This window comes from Engraulis encrasicolus, chromosome 14 (genome assembly GCF_034702125.1).
Source record: "Engraulis encrasicolus isolate BLACKSEA-1 chromosome 14, IST_EnEncr_1.0, whole genome shotgun sequence".
Lineage (NCBI taxonomy): Eukaryota > Metazoa > Chordata > Actinopteri > Clupeiformes > Engraulidae > Engraulis > Engraulis encrasicolus.
In genome coordinates, this window is record NC_085870.1 from 7,666,887 (window position 1) to 7,684,219 (window position 17,333).

At 44.4% G+C, this 17,333-nt stretch overlaps 1 protein-coding gene across 1 annotated transcript in view; it reads right to left on the bottom strand.

The window, feature by feature from the left end:
* pank4 (pantothenate kinase 4 (inactive)) overlaps positions 1-17,333 on the bottom strand; it is a 52,748-nt gene that overhangs the window by 11,112 nt on the left and 24,303 nt on the right. The window contains exons 8-13 of the mRNA XM_063214837.1: positions 12,545-12,626; positions 7,637-7,737; positions 3,828-3,983; positions 3,408-3,520; positions 2,585-2,672; positions 1,828-1,979 (exon numbers count right to left, since the gene is read on the bottom strand). Of these exons, the coding sequence (XP_063070907.1) occupies positions 1,828-1,979; positions 2,585-2,672; positions 3,408-3,520; positions 3,828-3,983; positions 7,637-7,737; positions 12,545-12,626 (692 nt within the window). The remainder of the gene's footprint in view (positions 1-1,827; positions 1,980-2,584; positions 2,673-3,407; positions 3,521-3,827; positions 3,984-7,636; positions 7,738-12,544; positions 12,627-17,333) is intronic.

Genomic DNA, 17,333 nt, shown 5'->3' on the forward strand with positions numbered 1-17,333 from the left:
TCTCCTCTCTAACCCTCTTTGATTTCCCACCTAAGGATCAATAAAACAGATTGACTGATCTATCTATTACATTACATTTACATTACATTTCACTTAGCTGACGCTTTCATTTGTTCAAAGCGACTTACAACTATTATTTTTCAGGGTATTGGTTACAGTCCCTGGAGCAATGTGGGGTTAGGTGCCTTGCTCATGGGCACTTCAGCCATGGATGGACGTGCAGGGAGAGGTCAGGGGGGATTCGAACCGGCAACCCCTAGATTGAAAGACCAACTCTAACCACTAGGCCACGGCTGACCCCATCTATGCATCCAACGCCTCATCTTGCATTCTACTCACATCTTCACAAGGGCTTTGACACTGCCAACTGCCCAAAAATTAGTCAAACTTGCCTGTGGCTAGTCATAATTTCTCACTAGCCACTTTGGCAGGAAACTTATTCTTGGCAATGGCATATCTCAGTAGCCTATATCCTGTATGCCTATATGTTTTAGCCCCTTGTGTTATATTGAAGTTCAGGAAAGATCATTCAGATTCCATTTGTTTAATATAGGTAGTTTCATTTAACACACTATGCTCATAGCACTGATAATCTTGTTTTATCACTTCATTTTCTGAGTTTAGATGTACCATGGTAAAGAAAATACTTGTAATAAAATACTGACAACAAAACTGTGGCTAGTAGAAAGGCTGTAAACATGTACTTACATACACTCTTCAATCCCCCCCAGTCAAAAGATGTAGCTAACCCATCTATCCATCCAACTCCTCATCTTTGGTTTCATTCACACCTTCACCTCAAACATAAACAATCTGAGCCTGACCGTGGATCAAATGGCTAATGCTGCTTCACCGAACACCTGGGTTAGATTCCTGCTCAAGATCATTGCCCGATCCTCCCCATCTCTTTCTCCCATTCACTTCCTGTCGCCAGAGACGGAAAAACTGGACTGAGGCGCTGCTTGCACGTATGCGGATATTTTTAAATGCGGATATTTTTTTATCTGCTTACAGTTACATAAACACGACATGTGGATAAAGATAAAAACTCCTGCGTTTTAGTCCCCTAAATGGGATATTTTTTTTTACAACCGTTTAAGCGTTTTGAGATGCACTTTCTAAAATTCTGTCTACGTGTAAACGAAAGGCCAAAGCCAATGCGTTTTCAAAAATATCCATGTAAGTGTAAACAGCTCCATGCAGTCATGCTTAAGTTTTCTTTCTGCCTGTGCTCTCACAACACTGGTTATTTCACTTATTTGCTCATTAACCTGGATTAATGGATGTGTTAATTAGGATGAGCTGGTTCATTGAATCTCACACTGTCAAGTCCATGAATGACATTAAATCCTAGCTCACCAAGCACCCCCACCCCACCCCCCCACACATATTGCCCTGCATGCCCATGCCAGCCATGCCCGATCTCTCCCTCCCATTCTCTTCCTGCCAAACTCTTGATTGCCCTATAAGCAATTAAGGCACAAAGGGCCTTTAAAAAAACCTTTACAAACCACTAACATCTAAAAAAAAGACATTTTTTTAAAATAAAAACATGACCACATTTACCTCCAACCCCACCACAACGAGTCATTCATTTAACTCACAACTATTTAACTCACACGCTCACCTCAAACAGGAACACTCATCACCTCCTTCACCCCCACCCACCCATCCATCCATCCATCCATCCATCCATCCATCCATCCATCCATCCATCCATCCATCCATCCAACTCCTTGTTTATCATTCCACGTACGCCTTCACGTCAAACACAAACGCTTCGCCTTCCCCTTCACTCCTCCCTGCTGTTCAAACCTTCCAACTCACTCGGAGACGGCCTTGGCCCCCCAGTCGAAGACGTTGCCCGCCAGCAGGCCCCTGACGAGGGCGAACTGCCTCTGCTCCCAGCTCAGCTCCTCCAGGCTCTTCACCACCTTCTGGTAGTACTTCAGCGCCTGGTCGTTCTCACGCTGCTTTATCTGAAGGACGCACAGGAAGCAAAACAGTGTAGGGTTTTAGTTTTTGTGGTGGGGGTGCAGTAGTGACCGCATATTTTATTTTGGGCAATTTATGATGGAGATGGTGGAGTGGTGATGCTGGCACTGCAGTTCTGCAAGCCCACCTCTGTGGCAAAATTGCTGCAGCTGCTGAACTTCTCTATTGCTTTGGTTGTTTACTGACTGGATGACTTCAAACCATCATTATTGGGGTAGAATAAAGACATGTTTGTGGAGAAGAAAATCAAAATAAACATCCATGGTGTGATCATCTACAAAATGGGAGACTTAAATAAGCTACAGTTTAGTTTGTGTGTGTGTGTGTGTGTGTGTGTGTGTGTGTGTGTGTGTGTGTGTGTGTGTGTGTGTGTGTGTGTGTGTGTGTGTGTGTGTGTGTGTGAATGAGTGAGTGGGAGTGAATGAGCGAGTGAGCGAGTGAGTGAGTGAGCGAGTGAGCGAGTGAGCGAGTGAGCGAGAGAGCGAGTGAGCGAGCGAGAGAGAGAGAGAGACAGACAGACAGACAGACAGACAGACAGAGATACATAGAGACAGAGAGAGACAGGGAGACAGAGAGAAGAAACTCCTACCTTTGAGTAGGGGTCAGGAAAGTTGAACTCATTTAAGCAGTGCTCCCTGGTGTCCAGCAGACTTCGGACAGTCAAGGAGCCATAAGCACTGCAGATAACAACAGAGGAATACAACAGCACACACTTAAAGCCACATCATTCACATGTCAGGATTTCTCAGCAGTGTCTCAGAAAGAACAACTTTGCCTTCCCCCCGGCACAGTATCTTCCTGAAAATCCACAATGTGGTTCCAATGTGCCCTCACAAAAGTAAAAGAATTGCCGCTGGTTGGCAGTAAGCTCTTGGTTAATATTTGGCAAGCAGTTGAGTTTGCCAGAATATTTTGCCACAAGTTTGAAATAACCAGCCTGTTGTGGTGTCTTCATGTGTATGTGATGTTTGTAAAAAAAATGTAAACAATATGATCCATATTGTGCCCCCCATAATTTGATGGCAAGAGACTTTTTTCCCTTACCTCTGCCCATGTTGTTATTAAGTTTCGTTAATAATGTCACCCGTCTGCCTGTCTGGTCCATGTCTACCCACCCCCCCCTTCCCTTCTCTTAATGTGTTATGCATTCATGTAATGTACGGGTGTTCTAGGCACTGCTCTGTGGCAACTGCACCCCGTGTGGTGAGAACAAATGCTATCCATTAGCTATACAAGCCCAACCCAAGTTCGCCCGAATTTCCTCAAGTTTGCCATAAGTTCACCAGAAGTTTCCCAGAAGTTAGCCAACATTTTGGCGAACAATGGCAAACCTTTGGCAAGAAGTTTGCCATTGTTCGCCAGACATTTGCCCAAAAATCTTGTGTGCGTGTATAATGTGCCGTGTTACGTACAAGGGCTGCTGTCGAAGGGTTTGGAGCTTGTGTAGATACTTCTGCCGGAACTTCTCGGCTCGCTCTGCTGCCTCTGGCATGTCAGGCTGACTGGCCAGCGCCCGCTTCACTACCTGAGACATGGAGAGAGAGAGAGAGAGAGCGAGAGAGAGAGCGAGAGAGAGAGAGACCATTTCAAACTTGCTTATGTCTGTAAGCACACAGCAAATCCCATGAACACTCCCTGATCAAGACCACTTTTTTAATCACTTTTGCATAAAAATAAAATAAAAAATGAAATGATAAATAACGGGCGCAAAAGAAGAAGGGCAACAATGTGGATCAGAGAGCAAAAACGAGGTATCAAAAGGAAACGGAGGAAGAAAAAGAAGAAAGAAGGGGGGGGGGGATAGACAGAAAGAGAGACATGTCATGCGGTACCCCATCGAGCGCCTCTTCGAAGCAGTAGAGCCAGTACTCCCTGGCGTGGGAGTCCTCTGTGAGGTCCACGGTGTCGGGCACGTAGGAGGAAGGGTCCTGCAGCAGTGGCAGGTTCACCAGCTGCCTCTCCAGACGGTCCATCTCCAGCATGTCAAACTGCAGAGGGTGGGGGGCAGAGATTCTTTAAGTATATAGAGATATGCCAATGTAATAGCTTGCTATGGGCACCTAACATGACCAGGTTCCGGTCTGCCTAAAGGGGCGTGTCATAATACTCCTAGCATTGAATAGAACAGTCCTTAGGTCTGCCTAGGTCTGCCTAAAGGGGGATTCCCATCCCCCCGTCCTCCCCCTTGCAATAATAGAACCCGAAAACAATGGGCCATGGAACCTCTCTCTCTCAAACTGCAGAGGGTGGGGGTGGGGGGGAGGGGAGGATGGGGGGGGACAATCAGAGTATTGTCTATCCTCTTGATCAAGGATGGGCTACTTTCACGATGAGGGGGGCTACATTTTTTTTCCATCAATTGGATGTCTGATCAACCCACTTCAAGCACACAATGGCTTTGTTTACATTGTACATTTAAATTAGAATTAACTCAATTTAATTCAGAATAAAACTTTGAAAACACCATGTAAACACTTTCAATTTTGGAATGAAATGAAAGCGCAATGTAAACTCGACAAAATGATTTAATTCAGAATTATTAATTCAGAATTAAAAACATCATGTAAACGAGCCCAATGTAGAAACGTTCAAAGTAAGGCAATAAAACAGATGCATAGAGCCAAAAGGAAAGATTCAAGGAGGAAGGGAGAGTGCCACACTGAAAGAAGACAAAGTATGTATAGAGAAGAGCATATAGCATCTAAAGCATCTATCAGCATAGATCATCTATATAGCATGCATCTATCAGCCCATCTCCAGCATGTCAAACAGTGGAGAATAAGGAGGAGGTGGGGAGCAAGCGCCCCCCCCTGGTAAACACCTTCAAATTACTTAGGAACTGCTGTAGGTGACGACATTTAATTTTTCCATGTAGGGTGGAAAATAAGAAAGAAGATGTATCAACAATGCAATGAATATGCATCTTAGATAACCTACAAAAAGTAAACAAACAAACAAAAAATCCATACAATAGCGGCATTAGCTGTGATTGCACCACCCCGTCATGTGCTACTACTAAAACGCCATTGACCCATATAAGCTTACAGTATATAATAAAACATGTTGTGTTAGGGGACAAACGTGCATTCCCACATGGTATGAGGGTGCCGTGGCATACAGAATGACCCGGTCAAATGCCTTTTGTTTATCATCCCACACATATGCTTGAGGAGTAAGGAAATTCTAAAGGTTCTTCTAGAATTTTACTTGAACACTCTACAGCTCCCATAGTCTGTGTTGAAAATCTTGCCAAGTCCTTATGACATCATAATGAGAACTAAACAACTGAACAAAGTTCTAATCACATATTTGTGATGGCACTCCTCAAAGGGTTAACAGTACCAGTGAACACACAGGGATGCTTTGACTTGTACATTAACTGTTGAGATTTTTACGTGTTGAAGCAGGAAATTCCACACTCGAAATTCACACACAAGGATTTATGAGGACAGGAAGATGACCAGCGGAGATGGCAGTTAAGAGTGGTTGTGCAACATGATGTGAGCTTTGTGTTCCCATTCCATTCAAAGGCTCGAAGATGACAAACATACTGTGAACGATTGTGCGCACGCACGCACGCACGCACGCACGCACGCACACACACACCTTCCTCACAACAGGATCATGTTGCAAGAAAGACAGTTGCCCTCACAGAGACCAATATAGCCCTCAATGATTTTATTTATCACCACTTAAGCAATGTTTGACCCCTTGCCTCTTCCCCGAGCTTAGATGGATCGTGTTGCACATACGTAAACTTTCCCATTTCCACTTGAATTATAATGGATTATGGTGCTGAAGTTTAAATCTTAAGTAAAGCTGTAGCTTTGGATGTTCGTTTGCTGCAAAATGAATACGGCATATGTGCTATTTACTGTATTTACTATGAAGTATCTGGGTTCCATGAAGCTTTTAAGCAACCATCTTCACAACTTAAGCACGTTCAACATATTCCTTTTTAAGAGCATTCACACAAGAATGCACACAGCAGATTAGAGAGAGAGAGAGAGAGAGAGAGAGAGAGAGAGAGAGAGAGAGAGAGAGAGAGAGAGAGAGAGAGAGAGAGAGAGAGAGAGAGAGAGAGAGAGAGACAGACAGAGACAGAGACAGAGACAGAGAGAGAGAGAAAACGACAGAGAGCACACACAAGCTCCCACTTCACAATCCACTCCAAACACAGCGCTCACTACACATCAAGATTTATCCCAATAGCAAAACCACATCATTAGTAAAGCCAGCAAAACTGTGTACATATACGGAGGTAAGGCTAAGCCCTATGCAACTGTGCTATAGGCCTTGTTAATACGAAGACAAGTTAGCAAGCAAAAGGCAGGGGTGCGTTTCTCGACAGTGTCATTACTAACTAATTTAGCAACTTACTTTGTTACTATGCAATTTCCCGTTGGAAACTTAGTAAGTTGCTAACTGGTTAGCAAGGATGCTTTCGAGAAACGGGGTCCAGGATAACAAACATAAAACAAACACAGTCGTCCACTCGGCACTGCAAACTGACACACGAAACACTGGACAAGTACTTACTGGGAACTGATTGGGGCAAATGGAAGAGGGAGGAAAGGAAATAATTGAAGAAGACAGCATGGTGTGTTAAAAAAAGAAGAGATGAAAATGGATAAGGTTAGCAAAGAAAGAAAACAGATCTTCGGCAAAGGCATGGACATCACATGTTCACAATCACCTCACAGGACTCTACCCTACAGGCTCCTCTTTCAAGCAGATTGTCCCTTTCCTTAGCTCACAGCAAAATTCTGATGCCTTTTGACTTACTGTGAGAATTTACTCAGGATTGTTTCGTTACAATCCTCACTAAATTCTCACAAAAAGTCACAAGGCATGACAATTTTGCTTCGAGCTTAGGAAAGGGATTAATGGAGAATGAGATTGGAATCATTACATGAATCCAGAGTTCTGTGGAAGCCCAAAGCAAACTGCGTACAACTACACCCTATAGCAGTGGTTCCCAACATATGGGCCCTGAAGGTATTCCAAGTGGGCCTTGAAATCATTTTCCAAAAATAATAATCATATTTTGGTGTGTGTTGCTGTTGATTTATTTGAGTTTTATTCTCAATTGGGTCAGAGGTGGGCATTTTTGACAATTTCGAGTGGGCCCCAAGTTGAAAAAGGTTGGGAACCCCTGCCCTATAGCATGTGCTTTGATGGTGTCAATCTGCCCAACCCTTGTAAAATTTGATAGTTCTTCATGCTTTTTCATTGCAATAGCCTACATTGCAACCATGCCCCCAATTTACCTGCGGCCAATTGTGCAGAACAAAGGGGTTTTATTCACGGTTTCCATTTACTTTGCATAACTTTACCTCAGGCTGTCACTAAAGCATTGGAGGTGAAACTTCCTGGATAAACCGTGAAGTGACTAATCTTGATGACAAACAAATAATCCGCCCTACTTACCGTGAGTGAAGACATTGTTTTGACAGTACAGGTTCATGCTGCCGTTTCATCCTGTCACTGTAATACTCATGTGCCTTCTGCGCCTTCAGTCCTACTGGCTGAAAGCTGTGCGAAAGCTGTGCGTGTGTGTGTGTGTGTGTGTGTGTGTGTGTGTGTGTGTGTGTGTGTGTGTGTGTGTGTGTGTGTGTGTGTGTGTGCGTGCGCGACGTACGGTTCCGCTGCGTGCTCTCTGCATGGGATTGATGTCTGGAGAGACACTCATGAGGCCGGAGCTCCCTGCATAGTTCTCTCCCCAGCTGTACTGGTTGGGGTCTAAAACACACACACACACACACGCACACGCACACGCACACGCACACACACTGTCAACTCACTGCAATCAGCAGAGGAGTTCTGTGTAGGCCAGTAGTTCCCAACCTATGGGTCGCGACCCAACCTACGGGTCGCCAAAGATCCACAGAGGGTCGCAAAGCCTTCTTGATTTTAAGAGGTTTAATTTGAAATACCATAGCCCATGTTGAATAAATGACAAAGCATTTATTTAACTAATAGAAGAAACTAAATACATAAACATTTATTCTATGTTTGACCAAAGATGAATTGAGGAATACAATAACTAAAATGAGTTTTCGCGGGAAAGGGTATCATGTGATTCCCTGTTGTGCGGGCGCTCGCGCGGTTGGGTTGCCAAAGCTTACAATGGTAAAAAACATGGGTCCCTGAGGAAAAAGGTTGGGAACCACTGGTGTAGGCCACAAGGTCACGGGCACGCACGGGCACGCACGGGCACGCACGGGCACGCACGGGCACGCACGGGCACGCACGGGCACGCACGGGCACGCACGGGCACGCACGCACGGGCACGCACGGGCACGCACGCACGGGCACGCACGCACGCACACACACAGGCCAAGATCTGCCTTTAAAAATCCCAGCTGAAAAAGCAGGTCTTTGAGAATTATTTGAAAAGACAGTTCTCTGCTGAGTTCAGCTTACTTTAATTAGACTTTAACACAAGGTTGCTAGTCAAGAGAGGAAATGGGCCAAGACAGTCTCCACGCTCCTTCCCATCACATCACATCACATCACATCACATCACATCACATCAAGTCAAGTCAAGTTTATTGTCAATTTCTTTACATGCACTGGTCATACAAAGAATTTGAAATTGCGTTTCTTGCTCTCCCATGCAGACATAGACTAATCTAGGTAAGGACATAGACAGTATAGACATAGACAGTACTCATACATGGACATAGACAGTATGGACGTAGACATTGCTCATACAGACATTTAAAGTGCAAGACTGGACAACAGAAGACTTGTAGAGAACATACATTAAGAGGAGGTATTTTGTTGTGCTTTTTCTAAAAGTCCTTTATAGCGTTCTGACATAGTAATAGTAGCATTTGAAGAAAATAAATAATTAAAAAAGGTTTTATTAAATACACCAGCAGCAGTGTGTGTGTGTGTGTGTGTGTGTGTGTGTGTGTGTGTGTGTGTGTGTTTGTGTGTGTGTGTGTGTGTGTGTGTGTGTGTGTGTGTGTGTGTGTGTGTGTGTGTTTAGTGCAGGTAGAAAGTGCGGTGTGCGTCTGTGTGTGTGTACCTGTGTGTGTGTGTGTATGTGTGTGAGTATGAGTTGTGTGTCAGTGTGTGTATGTTTGGGTTTTGTGCAGAAAGTGCAGTGTGCTTGTGTGTGTGTGTGTGTGTGTGTGTGTGTGTGTGTGTGTGTGTGTGTGTGTGTGTGTGTGTGTGTGTGTGTGTGTGTGTGTGTGTGTGTGTGTGCATGTTTTGAGTTAGTGCAGGTTGAAAGTTCAGTCACAGATGTAGTAGTGCAGGTGGAATGTTCAGTCGCAGATATGGTGGTGGGGATGAGGGGGGGGAGCGTTGTCAGTGGCCTGGCTGGCTAGAGGCTGACAGTGAAGGGAGAGTGGGTTGAGTGTTCAGTATCTTGATTGCTCGATGCATCGTGCTGCTTGCAAGCCTGGTGGTACGGGAACGGAGGCGCCTGTACCTCTTTCCAGAGGGCAGGAGGCTGAACAGTTTGTGTGCAGGGTGGCTTGTGTCTTTGATGATCATCAGTGCTTTTCGGGTGAGGCGTGCAGTGTAAATGTCCTGCAGGGAGGGGAGTGGTACTCCAATGATCTTCTTCGCTGTGTTCACAACACGCTGGAGTGTCTTCCTGTTTTTCTCCGTGCAGCTTCCTCCCCACACTGTGATGCAGCTGGACACGACGCTCTCTATGGTTCCTCTGTAGAATGTTGTCATGATGGAGGGTGTAGCACTTGCCTTCTTTAGTTTGCGCAAGAAGTAGAGACGCTGATGAGCCTTCTTCGCCAGTGATGTAGTGTTGGTGGTCCAAGAGAGGTCGTCGCTGATGTGCACTCCAAGGAACTTGGTGCTGCTCACTCTCTCCACAGCATCACCGTCGATGGTCAGTGGTGGCAGTTGTTTTTGGACCCTCTGAAAGTTGACAACAATCTCCTTGGTCTTGTTGACATTCAGCAGGAGGTTGTTGTCTTTGCACCATCTGGCCAGCAGGTCTACTTCTTCTCTGTAGTGGGTCTCATCGCCCTTAGTGATGAGGCCCACCAGTGTTGTATCATCCGCAAACTTCACTAGATGGTTAGTGCTGTGGGTCGTTGTGCAGTCATGTGTCAGCAGCGTGAACAGCAGGGGGCTGAGAACACAACCTTGCGGAGCCCCCGTGCTCAGGGTCAGGGTGCTTGAGGTGTTTTTCCCTACCCGTACTGCTTGTGGTCTCTGCATCAGGAAGTCCAGCAGCCAGTTGCAGAGGGAGGTGCTGAAACCTAGTTTGTCCAGTTTTCTGATGAGTTGTTGTGGTATTATGGTATTGAATGCTGAACTGAAGTCAATGAACAGCATTCTCACATATGAGTCTTTATTGTCCAAGTGGGTGAGGGCTGGATGGAGGGCAGAGCAGATTGCATCCTCCGTGGATCGCTTGGCTCGGTATGCGAACTGGTAGGGGTCCAGGGTGGGGGTAGGGTGGCTTTGATGTGTGACAGGACTAGCCGTTCGAAGCACTTCATGATTATGGGCGTCAGTGCTACAGGACGGTAGTCATTGAAGCATGATGGTGATGATTTCTTCGGCACGGGTATGATGGTAGCAGCTTTGAAAAGTGATGGGACGACTGCTTGCTCCAGAGAGATGTTAAAGATGTCTGTGAAGACATCCTTCAGCTCTTCTGCACAATCCTTCAACACTCGGCCAGGTATGTTGTCTGGGCCAGCTGCTTTGCGTGGGTTGATGGTGGCCAGTGTCCTCTTCACACTGGCAGAGGACAGGTACAGGGGTTGATCATGGGGGGGAGGGGGAGTTTTCTGTGGTTGAGTGTCATTTTGTGCTTCAAAACGGGCAAAGAAACTGTTCAGGTCGTTTAGCAGAGAGGTGTTGTTGTCACAGCTTCGTGGTGCGGGCTTATAGTCCGTGATGGCCTGTATGCCCTGCCACAGGCTCTGTGCATCTCTGCTGTCTTTGAAGTGTGTTGTTATTTTGTCCGAGTATTCCTTTTTTGCTTTCCTGATGCCCTGGGACAGGTTTGCCCTTGCTGCTTTTAGGCCAGCTACGTCTCCTGCTCTGAAGGCTTTGTCTCTGGCCCTCAGCAGTCTGTGAACGTCTCCTGTGAACCATGGCTTCTGGTTGGCCCTGGTGGCGATGCGTTTTATTTCTGTAACATCATCAATGCATTTTGTGATGTAGGAGGTCACGGTGTCTGTGTACTCCTCAATGTCAATGTGGTTGCTGTGGGTGGCAGCTGTTTTGAACATGTCCCAATCTGTGGTTTCAAAGCAGTCTTGTAGTCGTGACACGGCTCCCTCTGGCCATTTTCTCACCTCCTTCAGAGCTGGTTTGGTGAGTTTTACCTTTTGTCTGTAGGCTGGCAGTAGCAGAATCGTTAGGTGGTCTGATAGGCCGATGTGGGGGATGGGCTTTGCCTTGTATGCTCCTTGTTTTGGGGTATAAACAAAGTCCAGGGTGTTTTGTCCTCTTGTTGGAAAGTTAACTTGTTGGTGAAATTTTGGAAGTACTGTTTTGAGATTTCCGTGGTTGAAATCTCCCATGACCACTGTGAAGGCATCTGGGTGTGCATCTTGTTGTTCACTGATTCCCCGATGCAGCTCGTTCAGTGCCTCGCTTCTGACGCTGTTGGTGTTGCTAGGAGCGAGGTAAACTGCGACCAGTAGAATGGCGGATATTTCTCTTGGTAAATAGAAGGGTCTGCACTTGATGATCATGAACTCCACTAGTGGAGAGCAGTGTCTCTGTACCACCGTAGCATTTTTGCACCAAGCATCATGTGTGTAAACACATATTCCTCCCCCTCGTTTTTTCTCTGCATTCCCCACCATTACACGCTTTCTAGCTGCTGAATTGTCATTATTTGTGGGCCTTTTGGTGATAAGTGCGGCATTGCACAACGTTGCCAGTTTGGTTTCACTAGGATGCTTGAGCTGTCTGATTAAGCAGGCATACTTGTAGATGGACTAGTATCGGGTTATGTGGCCCGGGTAGATCATGTAAACAAACGCTGAGGGACAAACTCATTACCAGGAAGACCACGGGAATTCACACACAGTTTCATAGCTCTAATATTTCACTCTTGGATACTGCTGTACTGTATTCTTGTCTGATATGCTTTGGATAAACATGTTTGCTAAAACGACTATAACGCTTACTATACACCAAAGCTTTAAAGGGACACTGTGCAGGAAATGGTCAAAAAAGGTACAGCAACTATGCTGCTCATTGAAACTGGGTTGGCTATCGCCAAAATTGATATTTACATGAAAGTTTACTAAGTAATAAACAAATATTTTCTAGTATGGTCCAAGTAGAATCATTTTTGCAGCTAAAAATGGCAATTTTTGGAAACTCAAAATTGCAGACTATGGAGAAGATCCCCCTTTTCATGTGTGAAAAGTGCAATTTTTCCAGTCATAATGAATACTTAGAATTTGATGGTGGTGGTAAGTATTCATGAAAAGGGTAACATTAGTGAATGGGCAACATGAATTCCGGAAATAAACAACTAAAAATCTCGCACAGTGTCCCTTTAAGAAAACAGGGGGCTTGTGTGAAAATGAAAACTCACTGTCCTCCTCTGCTCCTTTGAGGAAAGCTCCAATAGCTCCCAGATAGCCCTCGTGCCTGAGAAAGAGAGCCTGGACCTCGCCCTACAAAAGCAGTCAAAACACAAACATTAATACTTCATTTGGAAGAAAATCAATTTGATGAGACAATCCAAAACCAACACTGCGGCAGAATCTCCGTTCATATCAAAACACTGCCAAAGGCACATAAAATCACATCATCGTGTCTGGGATACAAAAGCATCATAAAAAAAATAATGAGGCGAGGCCACACATTGTACATGACACACTAAGCACTAAACAGTGGTTTAATCCTCAGGCCATAATCACAAGCTTGATGATACAAATTGAATACAGAGCAGGAAGAAAATTCTACAAGTGCCATACAACTGAAACTCATGCAAAAGATGCCAGTTAAGTACATTTAGTTATTTATTTATTTGTAGTTTATTTAGCAGGGACAATGCCGTGCACATTACTACAAACATGACAAGACAAGGCCAAGACACAGCTTGCAGATGTGAATACATAAAAGGTTTGTAGCTAGATGGCTAATTTGCAACCTCAGTCCCTGATCAGGCTATTCAACTATTCAAATAAAAAAATCACCTAGAATATACAAGAATACACCTAGTTATACAAAATATAAAGTATACAAATGTACAATTACAATTATATGCTATCTTAAAACATACTTCCTATAACATTAAAACCTTGTGCAGGAAGGAAAAAAACCAATAAGATGTGTGTGACCTGTGTATGCCGTGTGTGCATGTATGTGTGTTATCTATAGAGCGATTTGATAGAAGAAGGTACCGCACACTCTAGTCCATCGTGCTGCAATTTATTGACAAACAACGTTTCGGCCCGTATGGCCTTTCTCAAGTTTTACAAAAGCAAAGTGAAGACACCCCTTATAAATTGTCCTCTGGTTTGTGATTGGCTGACAGCAGCCGGTTAATCAGTTCAGTGACACCTGCCAGACAAGGTGAAATTTCATCTTGATTACAGTATGTTTTCTTTACAAATTGGCAGTAATGTCAAAAAGAGGTAAGACAATTTATAAAAATTAAAAGAAAAACAAAAACACATAGTGATACACCAGCCCCTGTGAGTGCAAGAGATCCAAATCCCAGGTAAACTATATACATTACGTGATGGGAAGGCAAAGTGAGAGCAACACTTGTAATTTTTAGATCAGGCCACTAGAGGCCGTCATGAAAAGTATTGTCTCATCTTGACACCCATCACCAAAGGCCAGATGATCTGCACAATAAGATTGAGTCTACCTAGAGAAAACATTTTAATTCAAATTCCACATTTAGACCAAAGGGAACCAATGTCTTAAGAGAGTGGATATAATAATTTTCTCTCTGAGATAGTAAACGTTCTAGGTTACCCCCCCGTCTAGGCAGAGATACCTTCTCAATCCCTATGTATCTTAGTGCAGAGACCGAATGGCCAGCTTCCACAAAATGCGCAGCTACTGGATAGTTAAGGTTTTTACAGCGAATAGTGCTGCGATGCTCTGCAATGCGTACTTTTAACTCCCTACTAGTTTTTCCAACATATGACTTTCCACATGGGCACGTAATCAGATAAATAACAGATTTTGTGTTACATGTGATAATGCCCTTAATGGGAATACTTTTACCTGTGTGGGGGTGTTTGAATGTAGTGCATTTATAAGTATAACTGCATTGCGCGCAGGAGCCACATTTACGGTTACCATCCGGAATAGGGGTTAGAACCGACTTGGAGGGCACCATCAATGGTGGAAGATCAGAGTTTACTAACCTGTCTCTTATGTTTTTGCCACGTTTGTAAACTATTCGTGGTGGGTTCTGAAATGCATCAACAAGATTAATATCTGATTTGAGTATGTACCAGTGACGGTTAATAATACTCTTCAGTTGCTCAGAACATTTTGAATAGCATGTTGAAAATATAATGGCGGGTTCTTCTTTTTTCTTTGGCCTGTAACGCAATAGATCCGACCTGTGTCTTTTTATGATTTTGTCATTTGCAGAGATGATTTGAGATGACTTGTATCCGCGCGCTCGAAACTTGGACTCCATGGTGTTTATGTTGCGTGCGTAATCAGCCTCTTTACTGCAGATACGCTTGACTCTGCAGAACTGACTATAGGGGAGGCTGTTTTTAAGTGGAAGAGGATGACAAGAGTCTGCTCTTAAAAGACTGTTGCGTGCTGTCGGTTTAGTAAATAAATCAGTGTACAGTGTGTCATTTTCCCGTATGATCCACACATCCAAGAAGCTGATACGAGTCGAATCGAAGTCCATTGAAAAAGTTAAACATTCGGTGCAGTTATTAAGATAAGTAAAGAAATCTTTTAAGTCATCAATGCTCCCACGCCACAGGGCCACTACGTCATCTATGTAACGTTTCCAGAGTATTAGATGTTGTGTGAACCTGTTGTTGACCTGGATGTGTTTTTCTTCAAACAACCTCATGTATATATTAGCGAAGGACGGGGCAAAGGGACTGCCCATCGCTACCCCTCGTTTTTGTAAAAACCATCCATCTTGAAACAGGAAATAATTGCACGTCAGGATTAATTTGGCAAATTCCAGTATGCAGTTTGTGGATGGGTTTTGGGAGGTTGCTCGTTTGGAAAGAAAATGTTCTAATGCCTCCAAACCTTCGTCATGGGGTATAGAGGTATATAGAGCGTTCACGTCAAATGTCACAAGAATAATCTCATCTGCTGGAAGAGGGTTAACAGTGTCAATAACTGCCAGTAAATGCCCAGTATCTTTGATAAAAGATGGTGCAGCCTCTGCTAGGGGGCGAATAAAATGGTCAACAAAAGTAGACATAGAGGCTGTTAAAGAGCCTATACCAGCCACGATCGGACGACCAGGGGGCTTCTTTTGGAGGTTCTTATGTATTTTAGGAAGCGTGTAAAAGGTCGGGATGACTGGGTTATCTACTCTTAAGAACTGCATCTCTTTTTTACTTATGTCTCCTGTATGAACAAATTCATCAAGTGTATCAAAAATCAGATTTTGGAACGATCGAGTTGGGTCCCCAGGTAATTTTTCATAAAACACATCATCGGTTAGTTGTCTTTCACATTCATTCACATAGTCAATTCGATTTAAAACCACAAGACCTCCTCCTTTATCAGCAGGTTTAATAACTAGGGATTCGTCTGATCGTAAATCATTCAGTGCTTTTTTCTCATCAGCCGATAAGTTACTATGCGTGTTGAATTCGTGTTTTCTTTTCAACAGTTCAGTCGCATCTTGGTCCACCAATCTACAGAACGTCTCAATCGAGGCACTGCGGTTGGCTGGAGGTGTAAAGTCACTTTTTGGCCGAAAGAGGGTATTTGTGTGTTGGTGTTGTGACTCAGATGTATTTATGTCCACCTGGGATGCTGACTGAGTGGTGGCAAAAAACTCACGCAGCCTAATGTTGCGAAAAAACTTAAATAGATCAACCTTCACATCAAAGTCATTTGGTTGTGTAGTGGGAACAAAGGATAAACCCTTATTGAGAACTGAAAGATGAGAGGCGTTTAGTGTCTTACTGGAGAGGTTGAAGACAGTTATTTCTTCAGCGCTTTGTGTGGTTAGGTCCGTGTGCTCTGCGTACGTGCGCGCGTCCAACGTGGCTGTGTTTCCACTGGATTTCTTCTTGATGCCGCGCCGCGTGCGGCCTTTGGGGGCCGTCCTCGCCCTCGTCCGCGCCCGCGCTGCTGTGGCGCGGTGACGTGGGATCTGTTGGTTAAAAAACTGGAACTTGACGCAGTGGAAACATCAGATGAGTTGTCAAACGTGGATTGGAATTCTCCGGGGCGCGTCCTACGTGTGGAGCGTGGGCGTGATCTTCTTGCGGGATTCCTCCAAAAGTAGACGTTGCCTTCGGCCGCATCCTTCGTATCTCTCTGGAATTTCTTGATCTTGAATTCTTTGATTTCGCTGGAAAGCTTTTTTATTTTTTCTTCGTTGTTCTTGAGGATGTCGTTGAACTCACTTTCGTTCTTGATACTGTCCTTGAGTTATTTGGGTTGTTCTTTGATGGCGAGGTCAATCACAGCCAGCTCTTGTTTCAGGTTGTCAACTAACAAAGTCATTAGGTCGAAGGAACATTTGTTGAGGATAGCGCACCAACCATCGTCGATGTCTTTTTGGCTGTATGAAAGCATTTTCGGTTGGGTTTGCTGATGGCCTGTGAGGGCTTCTGAGTCGGATTGCGTTGCCGGCATCTTGTGTGGACGATTCTGGGTGCTGTCGGTTGGGGAAGCGTCTATATTTTGAGGGAGGAAACCAACGCACACCAGAGGTTACGAGGTGCAGGTAGCGGTTGCAGGATCAATTTGATAGAAGAAGGTACCGCACACTCTAGTCCATCGTGCTGCAATTTATTGACAAACAACGTTTCGGCCCGTATGGCCTTTCTCAAGTTTTACAAAAGCAAAGTGAAGACACCCCTTATAAATTGTCCTCTGGTTTGTGATTGGCTGACAGCAGCCGGTTAATCAGTTCAGTGACACCTGCCAGACAAGGTGAAATTTCATCTTGATTACAGTATGTTTTCTTTACAAATTGGCAGTAATGTCAAAAAGAGGTAAGACAATTTATAAAAATTAAAAGAAAAACAAAAACACATAGTGATACACCAGCCCCTGTGAGTGCAAGAGATCCAAATCCCAGGTAAACTATATACATTACGTGATGGGAAGGCAAAGTGAGAGCAACACTTGTAATTTTTAGATCAGGCCACTAGAGGCCGTCATGAAAAGTATTGTCTCATCTTGACACC